Genomic DNA, 18,109 nt, shown 5'->3' with positions numbered 1-18,109 from the left:
GGAGGGTACGGAAGATGCGCTGCTGTAGAAATGTCCTCGGATTATCCTCCCCTGGCACAGCTTCCGTTTCTTTTACCTCCCCCTAGCCCCCAGCACCAGTGCTATTGGCTCACCTTCAGTCCCTGACAGCGAGGTCCAGACCCAGGGGCGAGGAGTCAGCTCTCTGTCTGGACCACCACTCAGACCCTGGACTCCATTCCAGGTGCTCTGGGTGACTCTGTGCAAACCATTCAGGAGTTAATTCAGTTGATTCCCTAGTGAATTCGGTAATGAGTTGCCTGTGAAGACAGTGGTTTGACAAAATTGACCAGCTGGTCTAGGAGTGATGTGGACACAACTGCAGAAAAGACATCCTCACATGTCACAGGGTGCTACCGGTTCACTCTCTCTTTTCAAGCCTGTACCACAAGGACAAGCGCAAAAGCCTTCTCAGCTATTCAGAAAAGAGTGCTACCTATATATAAGCTATTACTACTTTTTTCACCAAAAATCCTGTATATATAATTATAAGCAATTATAAGCTTGTATATAAATATAAGCTATTACTACTTTTTTACCACAAATTATATATATATATGTGTGTGTGTGTGTGTGTGTGTGTGTGTGTATGTATTTCACACATGCTAAGAATACTTTCTTCATTAATTGCAAAGCATAATGGGAGTAAAAATAAAAGCTTTTGCTAATGGTCTTCTACCATTTGTATGGAAGATTTCCATTGAAGAGATCAATATTATTACTGTTCAAACATTTACCCAACCAGTGTTTGACATGTCTGTCACACATTAAGGGGAAAGTATGTTTGAAGACATTGGATTTTAACGAAGAAAAATTAGAGAAACTTCCAGTTGAAGTTATTATATTTAAAGACTGCCAAACCCAACATTACTTCTGCTTCGGTAGTATTTGAACTGTTGTTAACCTGTGTTTCTGAGTCTACATTCATCAGTGAATAATTAGGGAGGAATTCAGTAGTAAGTCATTGATAGAAAGGCCATTTGACTTCCAAATTTACAAAAGCCTATTTAAAGGTTTAAAAAATTATGGAGGCTATGTGTGTGTTTAACTAGTGAAAATGGGTATTTTGTCTCTGTCTGGGAAAGAGAATAATTACAATCTGAGTCATTCAGGGAAGTGTCCTAAATCAGTGACATTTTTACAGTGCAGCAATAATCTTACTATATTACACACACAAAAAGATGTTAAAGGGACTATCGGTTGGTATGAAATTACATAGTAGTGTGAAGAGGGAAGCAGTAAGAGAAAATTCAACATCGAAAGTTAACAGTTACAAAAATAGGAATGTTCTCTGTCCAGAATTTGGAGATTTTGGCTGGCATACTTAGTTTGTAAAAGAAAAATCATCAGGATAAATTAAATTTTTTCTTTAGGATCAGAAAGCCAACACTCAAAGTCGATGTGGAAATTGTTTGTGTTAAATTGTCACCCAGGCACCCCTTTGATCTCTGGCTCCATCCACGGGGGGTCCTGGATCAGCCCTTCCTTCTGCTACACACCTTCCTGGATCCTGGCTCCCCAGAGCTGGTTTTTCGTTCCCAGGACAAGACCCTAACTCTAGATCACCTAGCCCCAAATCAGTAAGAAGGGCAGAGGCTGGAGCATGTGGAATGGAGGAGAAGGAAGGCAGAGAAGGTTCTGGAAAGAGAGGAGAATAGAAGTCTGGCCCTCCACCCTGCCCTTTGTGGCACAGATACCACCCCAAGTCCCCAAAACTCAGTTATAGAGCCTTTGAAATGCATACATGCTTTCAAAGCGCTCAGCATCCCTGGGTGGCTAAAATAATGATGTCACATCAGCCTTCGAGCAATTAGAGAAGTTTCTATACTTATCTGTGTTTTGCCTGGTTTTTTGCGTGTCAATCTAATAAATGAATTGTTTGAATTTTTCTCTTCTTACAATACTAACAAAGGGAGAGATGAGGGGCGTGACGGCTATGCTCAAAGAGCTGCAAGGCTCTCGTGTGCAAGAGGAACTAAATGTGGTCTTAGGATCAATGGGTGGAAACCGCATTAAATACTGAAGAAACATTTATTGAGGGAACAGATCTGAGGCAAAGTCAGGAAGACTTGGGATCGTTGCCAGGCAATGAAGATGGGCTGAACTCCCTGTCTGGACTCAGTGTGTTTCCTCTTCCTGGAGGTTTCTGAAGAAGGCTGAGAAATCCCTTGGTGGAAATCTCAAATTAGAAGTAGACCCTGATGATCATAGAGACCCTTTCCATCATCTCCTAAAAAGTGAGATGCAGTGGTTCATCTTTCATCATAATACTGTAGAAAGTTCTGATTCTTCTGTTAACTGGATTTGAAATATGCAGGTCCTTCAGTGTTCTGGGCTTCAGTTTTCTCATCTATAAAATGTATCCCTTAGATCTCTTCCCACGGTAAACTTTTGCTAGTTTTATTCATCGTGTTCACCTTAACATTAACTAGGTAGTAAAACCAGTGTGTTCCTGATTCCTGTGCTCAGACAGACTCTGGATTCAGCCATGCCCAGTGCATTTGTCAGCGTCAGCTGAGTCCCTTTTACTGAGTATAGGCACAGTCTTACATATCGGCGCCGTATTTGTTTAGTCAGAAACAGTCGCTAAAACAGTTTTTCAAAGCACTGATTCAAATTGAATTTCTAACATGTAAGGCAGAATAGGAGAAGGAATTAGGTTGCCAAATTTATCTCCATCTTCCCAAATTTATGTCATCATTTACAAAGTTGATTCCCTTCCTCCCTGGATTTTTTAAATTATTTCTGACCTGTGGCTAGTGCAAAGTAAGTGACTTTTCAAAATAGTACGTAGAAAATACTTTCTGACCAACATGAGTTCCACCTCTATTGTGTAATAAAAGGGTCTTATGATCAATGAAATTGGTATATGTTGGGTTAAACCAAGTTAAATCAAGGTTTCATACCCATGGGACTTCTCAGAGCCTTATACTGACACAAATTATGGATATTCACAAAAGGAACATTATGACGTGCAGCGTTCCCAAATGATTTTGGGAAAAAAACATTCTTTTCAGAAGCATTTCATAAGACTGGTATTCTGAGGGACACATTTTAGGACCAGTTTCCTGTGATTTCTGCTTCCTACTTTAAAAAAAAAAAAAACCAGCAGACAAGATCGGAAAGTGATGAAAACAATAATAATATGATCTAGGTAATTTGCCATTATAAGAGGGAAATGCAACCAGAATTAATGAAATATCTGAAATATGGGGTATTTCTAAAGTAATACAACTTCAAGAGCTGCAATGTTTTAAATGTTTCCCCTACAAAGATTCTCAAAGGATCTGTTTTATCATATATTTGTAAATGAGCACTTATCTGCTCCCAAATCAAGAACCAAAATGCTGGAAAACTGCCTTATTCCTATCTCTCCCTGTGACTGTACACTGTCAATTCTCTTGATAAACTTTATAGATAAAGTGCAGTGAACTTTAGCCCTCTACATTAAGACCGTTCAAAGAACTTAGGCTGTTTAAAGAGTGAAATGTTAAATTGTTTTATGTATTCTGGTTTTCGGTGAAAAAAAGAAATCTCCTTTCCTTATGAAATAATTAGTCAAAGTAAGGAAGATGTAGTACAGCTTTCTCTCTCCTATGCCTACCTGTGTTGTTTTTACAGCTGAGTCTTTAGTATTATCAAGGGGAACTTTTTATACCTTTCTCTAGCTTGTGCTGTGCTTAGGAGAAGCATGTGTTTGAAAATGCTCCCTTTATGCAACGTTTTATTTTAGCTAACTTGACCCTATTCCCTTTTCCTTTCTGTTAAGCTTACCATAAAGATGTTTTGGGGCTGGGGAGTGCTTTAGATGGTAGGATGAGGGCTATATGATCTCCTGGTTGGGTTAAATCCATGCTCCAAGCACAGAGCCATTTCTGCAAGCTGACCCTTTATGTGGTCAGATGGTTAAACTTAGCAAGAGGGTGCTTCTGGTCTTAGGCTACCGGTAAAGTTTATGGCCACTGCTTTCCTTTCTTCTAAACACACAATTACTCTTCAAGGTCCATATAAATCATGAGGCCACCTAGGTCATTAAAATCCTTTCTTGTCTCCATGAGCTTGTTCCTAACACAGAGATAATTAAAGGCTTGCTTTATACCAATTAATTACTCAGTCTGTAAAGCAAGTCAGCGATAAGAAAAAAATCATGCAAACTAATGTTTAGGCCAATAACCAATGATTCTCTGCATATTTTGTTTTTTAACTAATTTGCATGTTGTAACATAGAAAAAAGCCCTGGTTGACACTTGAAGTATTTTATGTCCATGATATATTTCTCATTATTTAAATTATTCCCTGTATCACAAATTGACTTGGGTTACAGAATACATCCTAGGTTAGTTAGTAAGACTACTAGTAACCCAGTCATCTGCAGTTGAAACACCTGCTTTTTGACTTAATAGAATTTTAAATAATGAAAAATTCAGAAAAGAACAAATACCCTAAGCATGAATGCTTCGGACTCTAAACATGACTTACAGCAAACAGAACGCTGCTTTCAGTAAACATGAGGGATTATGAAACTCTCTCTGTGACGTGATCTGTTTTTCTCCTGTGAATTTCTTTCTAGCATCATACATGAATCAGGCCCGTATCTAAAAGCTTCATATTTCTTGGCTGTGGTTAGCTCAGGGGTTTGTACTCTACGTAAACCTTAAGGGTCTACTGAACAGAATAGCACCATTTTGACTTGGATTGGTGCCAACTGGCCATCCTAAAAGTCAGCTCAACCTTTCTTTCGCCATTGGTGTCACTAAAAGGAAGAGACATCTGTCTGTCACTAGACCCACTTTTCTTCAGCATTTTTTGCTTTCCACTTTTTCAGAAAAAAATGGGTTGTCATTACAGACTAAGGGACTTCCCCACTGCAGAATGAATAATCTCACCTACCTGATGCTGAAAAGGTTCTACTGTAATTACTGCAAAGAAAGGGGAAAAAAAGCCTTTAAAAAAAATGAGTATTTGCCAACTTTAGTTCCTGCAGCTCTGATTAGCAAACTACCTAGATCCCCACTGAATAATTACTAATTAATCAGGAGGATTTTTTTTAACTCTTACAATTAGCACGTTAGGTCCTATAGTCTAAAACAGAATTATGCCTTTATTTCTTTTTCCAAAGAATTGAAAAGGGAACTCGCAGATTATGATCTTGCTATGCCTTAAGGCAGAGGCACTGCTTTTCCAGAACTGGAAGTTGTCCCCTGGTGCGTCCACTGTACCAACTGAGGGGGCTTTTTGAGCAAATTTAGCACTGCATGCTGATAGCACTAATCCAATTGCAAATCATTAAATCAGTTGGGTACATCAGTGGAAACACTTAACGGATTTAGTGATTTCTTTAAAAAAAAAAAAAGTATTGTAGTATATATAAATTGATTTCTTTAACTCCTTTCTGACTATGGCTTTAATTGACTGATTTTTGGTGGTAGTACTAGGGCAAGACCTACTGTCATTCCAAATAGTATTTTTCAGAATATCAGGTTATGTCATCTTCTGAGAGTTAGTCATCTTCTGACTGATAGATCCCCCGGGGAGATAACAATAGCCAAACTTCCTGTACTACCTAAACTACAGTCTGTCTTGAGCTGTGTAATATATACCTTTTGGAAAATAAAGCTGTGCTCCATTGGGTTCTCTGTGCATTTGTCTCTTTGCTTCTCCTGCATTCCAGCCTCACTTGGAAGGGGACATCACCATGTAGTATTTCACTGAGTCCTCCCTATCATCTTGTAAGTTTAATTATCATTTTGTCCATTTTGCAGGTGAGCAGCTGAGGCTCACAGACGTCCGTTAGTGACACTCAGCTAGTCAGTGACTGAGTGTGAGGAATTAATCGCAGCTGTCCCAGTTTGGCGAATTTGACGGCTGGCCAGGCAGGTGGCACCTCCTGCCCCACTGTTCCCTTTGAGACTTTGTGGGAGGTCAAAAATGGTGGGGCTTCTTGACAGATTAAAGGTGCAGGAGTGAGTCCTGAAGCTCAGAGCCCACATCAGAGCCCAGTTTTTAACACCTGAGCTCTCTCTCCACTTTATCCCCCTGAGAAGCCTGAGAGAAGAGGAACAGAGAGGAGAGAACAGCCTTTATTTAAAACAAAAACCAAAACTTAAAGATATAAGTATTTAAAGTAAATAAGAAGGAAGTAAACGTGTCCAAGACGCCCCCTCTGTCACTTTTTGATGGTTTGACTAGCTATATAAACTCATCTTGAGACAATCCATGAAAGTAATTCTTTTTTTTTTTTCCCTGAGAACAGTGGAAAATTGGCAAGAAGTAAAAATTTTCTATGAAATAGGGAGGCGAACAAGTTGTAAATGATGTTAATATCTTCCAGATGGCACCGTTTTACTTGGGAACCAAATTTATTGTAATTAAAGGCATGTGAATTTTTCTATAAATACTGAACTTTGCAAGTTTGACATTGGAAGACTCCATTACCTCGGAGCGTAGTTGTTTTAAAGGAGGCGTCCCTGGTCTTCCGTTTCAAATGCATCTTTGGATTTCATAATCGGAGTTAAACCATAAAGATATTTCCCCATGTGAAGGATTTTTTATCTTCCATGCCAGTAAATCTTAATTACAAAGTGAGATTCCTCAGAAATGAGAAATTCAAACTCGAAGCACTTTCCGTGAAAATTATATATATTTTGACCATTATTTTACACCACATGTCTTGAGTTCTTTTATATATTTATTTTTGAATTAAGCTATTATCACTCTTCTGTCTCTAGACATATGTGTTGGACAATCTCAGAGTGTCTGTTTTGCTTCAATCAGGAGAGCGTGACTCTCTCCAGAACCCTGCTTTCCTTTCTGCAAGCGAGGACCGTGGTCGGCTGAGGGCTTTCAAACCAACAGCCGATGGGACCTGAGAACATTGAAATAGCTTCCAGCCTTGTGCAGTTTCCCACCCCTGCTCTTCATCTTACCCTGGATCCTTCTAGCCTTTGCCCTGCCAGGGGATGTAAGTGGACAATCCCTGCTGCTTGGGTTTGTACTGCAGCTTCCAAGCTCCATGCGTCCATCCAGAGCTGGGTCTGAGCGACAGGCAGAATCCCAAGATCCTCGGCCCCTGGTTACACACATCTTCTCCCAGTTACTCAATCACCTATTAATCCAGGTGCTGCTGTACAGGGATTTTGCAGATTTAATTAAGTTGCCAAATCAGTTGGCCTCAAGAAAGGGAGGTTATCCTGGGCGAGCCTGGCCTAATCAGGTGAACCCTCACTAGGGACTCAGCTTTTCCTGAGGAGTTTTGAAGCATAGGAAGAATCCAATGTGAGGGAAAGTCTCTGTTGCTGGCTTTGAAGCTGGAGAGGGCCAGCTCCCTGGTGTGGCAAGGAAGGTGGGTGGCCCCTGGGATCTGAGAGCAGCCCCCAGTTGGCAGCCAGCAAGGAAACGGGGGCTGCAGTCCCACAACTGCAGGAAACTGAACTCCGGCACAGCACTGTGAGCTGTGACAAGGACACGGAACTCAGATAAGAACGCGGCCCTGCAGACACTTGATTTCCATCTTGTGATACGTTGAGCAGAGACCCCAGCCAGGCCAGACCAGACTTCTGACCTACAGACTCTGAGCTAATAAGTGTGTGCTGTTTTAAGCCCCTACCTTTGGGGTGACTTGTTATGCAGCAGCTGGAAGCTGTCTGCTACCTGCTGAATGTTTATTATCTCAGTTTCTTTCTTTCCAGTTGGTCTTGACCAGCTGTGACCCACTGCCTTTGATTATCCCTTTGTATTACTACAGTGAAAACCATTTAATATTTCTTTTTACTCCAGTAAAAGTTTTTCCTTAAATGTTTCTTTCTTTACTTTTGTAATACCTCATTTCCTGGGACTGTTCGCTCTTATACATATTATGTTATTATCTAACCTATTAATGATCCATTTTTCTATGGCTGCAATAAAATTATTGATATTCATTATTATGGCCCTGAGGCATTACAGAAGCTTAAAAATGAAAATTTTAATGTGTGAGATCAGCTTTATGAGTTTTACTGTACTCTGATTATTTGAGAAGGGGTTTACCTGACTATCATTCATATAGAAATCTTTACTGAGCTTTAATCAGAGGAGCCACACAGCAGAAGTGTCAGGTGGAGTCTATGGCGTTGGAACTTCCTGGAGGAGAACGATCTGGAAGCCTGTGCACGAGTAACAAGAGTAACACCACGTGGGCCTTTGAGGAGGCCAATGGCATTAAACAAAAGACAGTGTTTGCAGCAACTTTTTGTTCCAAGAAAGGTGAGATGTTTGACGTCCCATTTACCATTGGTGGAGTAGGTTGCTGGAGAGATGGTTTGGCTGAAGTACATCCAGCAGCCACGGAGCAAAGCTGGCTGATCGTTTAGCACCAGGCTCTCCTGGGCTCTGTGGCGTGGGCCAGGCCAGCCCGCGGTCGCACCTGCACCCTGGCACTTGTGCTCTTGAAGTTCAGTAGACGCTAGACCCTCGGTCTCCTCATAGCTGGAGCCTGAGTGTGGGCGATAAGATCAGTGAAGGAACTTGACGGTGGGGCAGTGGAAATGCCACTCAGATGCTAACCTGCTACGCCAATGTCTCACGGGCAGCTATGTCCAACTGGAAAAAAATGCAGACAACGTCAATAGCGTTTTACGTCCTGCAAATACGCGTAAACACACGACAGGTAGAGAGGTGATAATGCTGTGGATTAGAAGTTAGACTCACGGGGGTGTATGGAAAGTACTACTAGAATAGAAGTAAGAAAAACTGAATTTTAGAAAGTGTTCTAACAAATGCAAATGAGCCCCAGGTCGAGGCTAATGTCCTACAATCCTCTCATAATCCACAGGGTGCATATAGGAAGAAACAGATAATATATACATGAGCAAATATATCTCTAGGAAAAATACATGCCATTATTTTAATGAAGGAACAATTACTTTATAAACCTAGAAACAAACTTGAGAGGGGACTATGCCAATGTAATAAACAAAGAAATATCAGTTCACGGTACAAATTTTAAAATTTTGTAGGGATTGAGAATGACTTTCATAGAAATTGGTATTTGACCCCAGGCCCGGGGGCTGGAGGGACAGGAGCAGGTCAGCCTCTCTGTCCCTCTGAAGGTGCTGCGGGATTCTCCGCCGTGCCGCGAGCTCAGGCCCTCTCCCCGCTCTGAATCTAGGCTTTGCCAGCTCCATCCTGGGGGTGCTGCACCAGGCTGGCTCCAGCCTTGGGGGGTCGTCAGAAGGTCCTGCCCTTCCCACCTACCCATCCTGGGGATGCAGGCTCTACCTCCGCCCCGTCTTTAGTGGAGCCATCTGTGTTCAGGCCCAGGGCGCTGGCACTAGGGAGAGAACGAAATTACAGCTGCCTTTCAGCCCCACTCCTATTTCTATTATCCAGACTGGGCTTGGGTTCTAGCCACGTGGTCCCTGCCCTGAACGTTAGCCTGAGCGGGAGGACCAGGATAGCTCCAGGAGGAATCCCATTCAGTGGCCACCATCAGCTCCACTGAAACTTTCAACTCACGTGACTCCTGAAAGGCAAGGACTCTTCCTGTCTCTGTCTCTGTCTCTATCTCTCACATGCACACCTGCACATATACCTTTCCACACACCAGGATGCTTGTTTGTACAGCTCTAAGCACACTGTTAAGAAAACAACCGATGAGGTGTTCATTGATGTTGCATTTTCTAGCAACAGTGACCAGTTGACCAGTTGTTCATGACTAATTCTAAAATAATAAGCCATACCCATCTCCCACCCTCAAAAAGTATGTATGAAAGGGAGTAACAAGAGCAGATACTAGAATCAAACTTGTCCCACGCTGGGCAGTGTGGGAAAGATACTAATTATTTCATTCATGTGTCTCCTGCCCGGTGCTTCTACTGCTCTGGGCTCCTTCTGGGATGGTACTACCTAACAATCTCCCTCCTGGGATTACTGTAAAGACCATGTTAGACAATAATCTGAGAGTATATTGTAACAGGGAAGTTACTGTACAAATGGCAAGTATTACTACCAGCATTTCAGAAAGTATGAGATCAAATCAGATTCACTTTAACTTTCTAGTACCCCCCAAAAATGTATCACACAAGGAGCCTCATTGATCCCATTGTTTTAAAAACAAAAGGCAAAGCCTTTGATTTATTTCCAAATAAAACATCAAAAAAAGTGTTTTCTGACCAAGAAATATAAAATTCTTAGCTGGGCAATAAGGTATTGATTTGCTACTTCATATATAAGTAGTTAATGCTTTTCAAAATAAATTTGATTAAGAAAGTATACTTGTCCATTGTAAAAATCTTGAAAAATACAGAAATAATAATAATAATACAGAAATAATCTCACTACCCAGAGATAAGCACTTGTTAATAGCTTGCATATTTCCCTCCTGTTCTTTTACTTCATATGAATGAAAATTGAGGATATACTGTGTTAAGTTTTTTTCACTTACTTATCATGAGCATTTTTCCTTTGTTATAAAAAATCTTTTGTTGAACATGCTTTTTAATGGCTGAATAATATTTCTCAATATGAATGTACGTAAATTCCTTCTTATCTTCCTGTCTGCCTTATTTCCATTTTTTCCCATTATTATAAAGCTTCAGGCAATACTCTTTGCATACATATTTGACATTATTCCAGATTATTTCTTTTGAATAGATTTCTAAAAATGCTTTTACTACATGAGTCTATGAACCTTATAAAAGGCTTTTCATGTATTTATCTTGATTAGAACCTTGCAAGGAAGCCAGAACGGTTAGGGGGTGGATCATGTAAAACTGCTCAGAAACACCAATGCAAACTAATTGGCCCCTCCAAACTCCATCATCGTATACTTTTATATCCAACTCCTCTTTCTAATACTCCGAGGGAAAAAAAAAATCTGTTCTCTTCTGGAGAAGAGGGAAGGTAATTCTTGGACAACAATACAGTAATCGTTTACAGCTTGTTCAGTTGGGATAGCTGTTAATGCCTTGTGTAAAATAAACCAAAGATCCAAAGAAACACATTTTTGTAAGTGAAAATTATGTTAGCCAACATCATTTCTCACTCTGGTTTATGATGTCAGGTATCGAATTTCTCCATTATTAACGTACGTATGCATGTGAGGGGAGAGCCTCTTGGAAGGAGATTAAAAAGACACCATTACCTAAAATCCCCCTTCCTAACACCTCGAGAATGTCCAGAAGCTGTGAGGGGGTTGGTACAGTAGCTCCCCGTACAGACAACACCCTGCAGAGGATTCAGGGTTTTTTCCCATTAACAGGCCCCACCATAGAGTCAGGGGTCATTTGTACTCACAGGAGAAAACCCGACTTAAGTAAAGTGTGCTATTCGTCTAATTCAGCACCGCATACCTAGAAAGCCTCCCAAACCACTCTTTAGTGACTGAAGACATTTCTCATTTTCCCATCACTTTTCCCTTTCCTTGGCCATTTTCCTAAAACCATAATTCAAACTTTCCAGAAGAAAAAAAAATCTCTGAGTAATCCTTTCAAGAATTCTTAGAAAGAAATCTTTATTCTTTTATCACTCTTATGGGAAACCAAACTCGTGATTACTATTAGGATTCAAAATGTTTTCACCGCCCGCATATACCTGGGTAGTGTGAGAGCGGGGCTTATGTAAGCAAGAGGGCGTGGGGCTTGAGAAGCATGAGCTTAAAGCCAGGGATACTCATGGAAGAGCCACCCAGGGCCTCCCACCCGAAAACTGAAACCTTGGGAAAGTGTCTTTAATTGTAAGAAGGTTAGGTAGAGAGATCTAGGCCTTATTCCCAGTAAACGTCGGCTGCTTTACCAGTATTAGTGCAGGAAGGGAAAGGTTTAAGGTAGAAGATTGATGAAGAGAGATTGGGGGCAGGGGGCGAATTCCCTGGCGGTCCAGTGGGTAGGACTCCGTGCTTCCAATGCAGTGGGCCCGGGTTCGATCCCTGGTCGGGGAACTAAGATCTCACAGGCTGCGCGGCACGGCCAAAAACAAAAATTTTTTTAAATTTAAAAAAAGAGAGGGATGAGAAGATGGCTGAATCCACCTGATGTTGGTGTTCCTGTGATGAAACATGGGGAGGTGAGGTCTGAGGGAGGCTTTCCTGTACAGGTGGGCAGTGCTCTTTGGACCCAGACGCAGCCTCTTGGTCACCTGGAACATTCTTTTTCCGGAGCTGGGCTCCAAAGGGACAGACGGGTTAACTTTGTGATCCCTCCTCTAGCTTTTATGAATTCGATTCCCAAGATTCCCCAGATCTCCTCCCGCAGCCTGAGCTTGTCGGTTCGGGATGCGAGTCGGATAGGTACCTCCAGGCTCACCTGCGCAGGTCTTTGGTTCCAGGACTGAGGATCTTAACATCCCAAGGAACGTGGTGCTTGCCGCGCCAGCAGCAGTAACAGAGCAGTGCAGCCGTCTGGGGGATCGAAATTTGCAAACTCAGGATCCTGGGCCTCAGGCCAATGCAGGCTGGGTGCGTCGCTGTGGCGACACATTTAGTCTCTGGGGAGGGTTGCTGGCACACCAGCTGCATTCCTGGCACCACGTTTGCCAGCGAGAAACTTATGGGGTGGAACTGGTCTCAACTCCAGAGGGAGAAGCAAGCTGCTTTCTTAACTTCCTTGGCAGTATCACCCTTTGCAATTTTTACGCATACACCCTCTTGAATATTTACATGAACTGCTATCTGTGATACATTTGGGGGCCCTGTTGGATGGTAGAAAGTGCTAAAATGATAGCAGCATCCCAGTTTATAAATGTAACTATTGTATCCCTGAATAATCCCATTGCCTAAAATTGGCACTTAAGATGCGATGATTTATCTCTTGCTGGGTAGAGAGCATCCAGTCCCGCTGCCCCTTTTCAAAATAGCTTTTACTGTTGCCAAGAGGAGAGCCTAGTATTTACTGCTAGAAGATAATGTGAATTAAAAGACTGGCTTCATCCACTGTTGTAATTCCCCAGCAGTCTAATAGCTGAGTTCTGTCATACCTGGGAGAAAGGTCTCCTCACAGAAATGCCCTTAGTTCTTCAGAATGCCTGACCCACCTCTCTTATTTGTGTCTGGAAGGCAAAATGCACTAGGATGTGGCCACTTAGTATTCAGACCATGTCGAGATGCAAGTAAAAAGCCTATAGAGCAGAGCCGGACGCATAGTCGCCAGGCCAAACGCAGTCAACAGCTCAAATCACAGTTAAATTATAAGCAAGCGTGGGGCAAACCACGCAGACCTGTCTAGTCAATGAAGCAGCAGAGATTAAAGGAATTACTGCATAAATGCCAACTTGTGAGGCTTTCATGAGTACAGAGATGGGGTTCTTTCCAGCTGCCCTCAGTTGACTATAAAAAGTCACTGAGGATTTTGAAGGTAACGCTGTCTTCATCTTCCTTCTCCTCCTCCTTTGTCTTGTCTTAACATGCAAAGCATCTCCCAGTGTCTAGAGAAACAAACAATTCCTCTGTGTAGCTCCATAGTTTTGCAAAGGGACAGAGATGCTAGCCGGCCAGTGATTTTACTCCTGGAATCAGCAGATGCAGCAGAGGAAATTCAGTTAGTACAATAATTCACATACACTAGTGCTTCATTCATTCAGTGTCAGCTTTCTTTTCTTCTTGATATACACAAAGCTGGCACAATTTTAACTGATGAGGTAATGTCATTTTTAATTTAGAGAGCCTTAAGCTGTCCACTTTAACTCGTGATAGCATCTTTGCAGTTGTCTCGTGAGACTTTACGTAAACATAAGTCATGTGTCCTGGACAGTTTGAAAAGGATTGCTAAGGATGACATTGGTCATCATGAAGATTTCCCACACTTTGATCTCTTTTAAATTGCCAGATACAGTTTATGTTACTGTCATATTTTAGCCATTCCTGAAATTAATATATCCTAGGACTTTTGAACCAAGTTAAACACAGAAATAATGTTTTGCAATGAATGGATTGTAATGTCTTCATGTCAGTTCCAGAAGAAGTATGGAAGATTATCTGGCTCCTAGGTGACTTGGCAAATAAAACGAAAAGAAAGAGCAGGGCACTAAGAAATACATAATGCCGAACAAAAAAAAATCTTCCTGTTTTCCTGGGGGAATGCTAGTTTACTGGAGATGGATTTCCACCTTTTAGAGAAAAAAATGGTCCAAACACATGCATTATCTCAGTGCAATCTTTAGGGTAATATTTTATTGCTACTTCCTTCATCATTTGTCTGCTTAGTGTATTATTAAGCCTGAATTTTTAAAAATCATATCACTTTGATGATTTCAAGTGTGTCATATTTCCATTTCAAATGACAATATTCCTTTAAAGGTAATAAGGCTGGTAGTAAATAAAGTTACTTTCCATTTTTAAATAAACTTTCTTCTTTGCAGAGATTATGTTCTGCAATTCAAGTTGTAGTTTGGGGAGAAGATGATCTGTGTTTTGACCACAGTGGATACTGAGAGAGTTTTTTTTTTTCTAAGAAGCCTGGAGCTTAGTGGAATTGAGTTAAATAGTAAAGAATCTGTTTATTATTCTGTGGCCATATGTTTAGAGGGTCGCTCACAGAAATCAAAGTATTATTTATGGAGAGCTCCAGCCAAGGAGACATTTTGAATTCCTAAAAGAACTTCACAGTTTGAAAAGAATGCATAGCATTATGTATTGACAACCCCCCAACCCTAGACAAAGGAACACAATTTAATAAAAGAGAATTGTGCTCATGAGATTTTCCTTTTTCTTGTTAATTGGTTACTTTAACTGACATTGTCTGCAAGTATAATGGACACCATTATTCTTAATAGTTCTGTGTTGCCAGATGATGTATATGGGCATGATGTAGTCCATTTTAATTATTTCATTTTGCTAGACTTTTTTCCCTCTCCATGAAATCCAGCAGTGAATGCAGATAGCAGTTTTGCTCCTGACAGATGGTGGTGGAGAATGCTGGTTTCTAAATTACTGACATTAAAAGGACTTTTCTCGTTAACCTGATGTTTTCTTCCATCTTTGTGTCTTAGGTATGATTACGTGGAGGTCATCGATGGAGAAAATGAAAATGGGCGTTTATGGGGAAAGTTCTGTGGAAAGATTGCCCCTTCTCCTGTCGTGTCTTCAGGGCCATTTCTCTTTATCAAATTTGTCTCTGATTATGAGACACACGGGGCAGGATTTTCCATACGTTATGAAATTTTCAAGAGAGGTGAGTAACTTACAGGAGAACAAGTGTGACGAAGTGGTCATTAACATTGCTTGAGCTCGTGAGAGACAAAGTGAAAAGAGAGACAAGGAGTAACGTTTTTAAACTTTTGGTAAAAAGTCATATATTCCCATTACAAAAATGTTGGAAAATACTTTAAACAAAGGAAAATTACCCAGTGTATGGAGGAAGCATGTTTAAAAAAACTTTTAAAATGTATTTTAAGCATCACAATTTCATCATTCTAACATGCTGACCAGTGTTTATAAGGTATATACTCTGTAAAACTCCTTTAAGAACATTTATTCTTATCTTTCCTATTCAAAAATAAGTTTGATCTACTCTTGAAGTTTAATTTCTTTAGTTAAAAATGCATGAGTCTCTCTTACCTTAAAGTCATGCACATCTTCCCTTTTTTTTTTTAACATCTCATTTAAGTTTATTCTTTTTTTAACATCTTTATTGGGGTATAATTGCTTTACAATGTTGTGTTAGTTTCTGCTGTAAAACAAAGTGAATCAGTTATATGTATACATATATCCCCATATCCCCTCCCTCTTGCCTCTTTGCTTTATTTTATTGCAAAATTCAAAACTGGTATTTCCCAGGAAAAGCAAAGCAGTAGTCCACTAGCCTTAGAGTTTCTAAAGCTATTGGAAGAAGAAGAGGCTTTCTATTGATGGAGGCATGGTTGGGGAAAGAACTTCCTGGAGGAAGCAAAATAGTAATGCTTTAAATGGCATTCCCCTTCCAAAATAATTATCAGTTGCCCTCTCCAGAAGAATCACTTACTAATCTTCTGTCACAATGGTATATATTGGGATGGGATAGAATCTGAGAATGTATAGTCTCCCAGCTTTGAGGAATTAAACACACATATCAATTGATAAAAATTGTAGCTTTGTCTGGATGTCACTGTTTTTCACAACAGCCTGTAGGTTCCTGCTGTGTGCTCAATTCAGCCTTCCCTTTTAAGTGGATATTAATGTGTGGGAGACCTTCCAGGGACAGAGGCTCAAGATTTAAATGTATTGTCCTGGAATATAGGAAAAAGAGCCTTATTTAATAGAAATAAATCCAGCCACACCAAATACAAAAGCCTAAGATCCTCTGGGTTGGTGGCCACCGAGAACAACAAAAAAGAGAGTTTTAAGTGTTTCTGGGAGCATTGGCACAACTTCTTTAAATTTCAAAGAAATCTGGTACTGTCCCATATAAATGCGGATAGATGGAGAGAACTTTCTTCAGAAATTCATCTGGGCACATGCTTAGAAAACCTTTAGTATAAATAACAGAAGACATAGGACCTCAGTGTGTTCACATGATTACATATGGACATATTTCCTTGTGTTGAAAGCTGTTGGACCTATATAAATCCACGTATGTGTATGTACACACATGCACAAACACACACATTTGCTTGCTGACCTGCATGTGACAGCATCAAAGAAAGAAAGTGTCAGAAAAGGAGGCAAGAATAACTTTTCATTGTCAGTGTTTCTCAAAGATATGAAGATGGTGGATGGAGAAAGAGCGAGATCCTTCCTGAGTCATTAACAATTCTTCAGCTTCCTTCCAGATGAACTCATCCCCACACTTCTGTTAGTCTCAGATGCACCGTGATTTCCCCCCTTTTTTCCCCTTAATGCCGTCCTTGAGACTCGAAGCCTTATTTTCTTCTTTCTCTTCTTGCCTCCCTACATCCAATATGGCTGCCAGTTCTTTTGGATTTTTGTCCAAAAGTCTCAAAGAGTAATGGCTTCAGAAATCTTGAATCACCGTGCTGTACACCTGAACCTGTTATAATCTTGTAAATCAACTATACCTCAGTTAAAAAGAGAGAGAGTCACAGCTTCCTTTCCACGTCCACTGCCATTGACCAGACAAGCCTGCCTTGTGGTTATCCCCATGTTATCATATCCTAACACAGCTTCTCAAATAGTCATCAAACTACGGTCCCCAAAATACCTATGGCAGGTGTCTGTCACCTGTCAGGTCAAGTTCTCCAAGGTCAAGCTCAAGCCTTGACATCAGTTGCTCCCAACCTTCCCGGCTTCACTCTCACAAACCCACAACCTGGCTTCCTGCCCCAGGTTGGTGTGCTTAGTGAGGTCCCGCAGACCTGCATGTGAATTTTGATTCGGCTACTGACCATCTGTGTGAGTGTTCAGAGCTTTGGATTCCTCATCTGAAAAGTGGATGACGGTATATAGCACAGGCTCTTTGTGAAGATCAGTTGAAATGAAAACATGTAGCCGGTGCCTGTTCCAGAAGATGCATCCAGTGCACACTAGCTGTTACATAGATAAAGGGGGTGCTTTATCCAGATTGCACAGCCCTCCCTCTCTTCTGGTTTAAGCCTTTAACCTCCATGGAAACCAGGCTCTAAGCTTATTCCTCTTAATTAATGTACTTTTTATTTTCCTACACTTGTACCCAGCTTGTCCCTTATAGATACACACACAAATATACACATATACAAACTGTATGTATATATATACACACACACACTATGTTTCACTAACCAAATGTTTTTCCTGAGTATTTCCAAATTTCTTCATGTGTGCATGTATCATTTCCCAACTAAATTGGTACCACCTAAAAAATGCAAAGAAAACATCTTTCTTTCTCACTCATTGCACATATTGTAGTCCTTATAGATACTCCATAAAATCATGAACTAGGAGAATACATTCACGAACACATAGACAGGTTCACGAGCGTTCTTTCCTCTAAAGCCATTTAATGATGTTATAGAATCTCCATTCTTTTGAAAACATAGCACTTCTTCCAGGCTGCAGCAATTTCAAGTTTCCTCAAAACACATAAATTAGACTAATCATAGTTGAACCAATACCTTAATTTTTCACTTGTTGACCTTGAGGTTTTCTGACAGTAGATTACAGGGCCATTTCTGCATCCCTAGGGCTGCATTTCTAGAGGACCACCTTTGC

The 18,109-nt window shown here is 40.7% G+C and overlaps 1 protein-coding gene across 6 annotated transcripts in view; it reads left to right on the top strand.

Moving 5' to 3' along the window:
* NRP1 (neuropilin 1) overlaps nucleotides 1-18,109 on the top strand; it is a 137,746-nt gene that overhangs the window by 40,565 nt on the left and 79,072 nt on the right. For all 6 annotated transcript variants that reach the window (XM_059911479.1, XM_059911495.1, XM_059911504.1 and 3 more), the window contains one exon: nucleotides 14,977-15,158. In XM_059911479.1, the coding sequence (XP_059767462.1) occupies nucleotides 14,977-15,158 (182 nt within the window). The remainder of the gene's footprint in view (nucleotides 1-14,976; nucleotides 15,159-18,109) is intronic.

This window comes from Balaenoptera ricei, chromosome 2 (genome assembly GCF_028023285.1).
Source record: "Balaenoptera ricei isolate mBalRic1 chromosome 2, mBalRic1.hap2, whole genome shotgun sequence".
NCBI classification, from domain to species: domain Eukaryota; kingdom Metazoa; phylum Chordata; class Mammalia; order Artiodactyla; family Balaenopteridae; genus Balaenoptera; species Balaenoptera ricei.
Note: the sequence above shows the minus strand (reverse complement) of the source record. Positions and strands in the feature narration are given on the sequence as shown.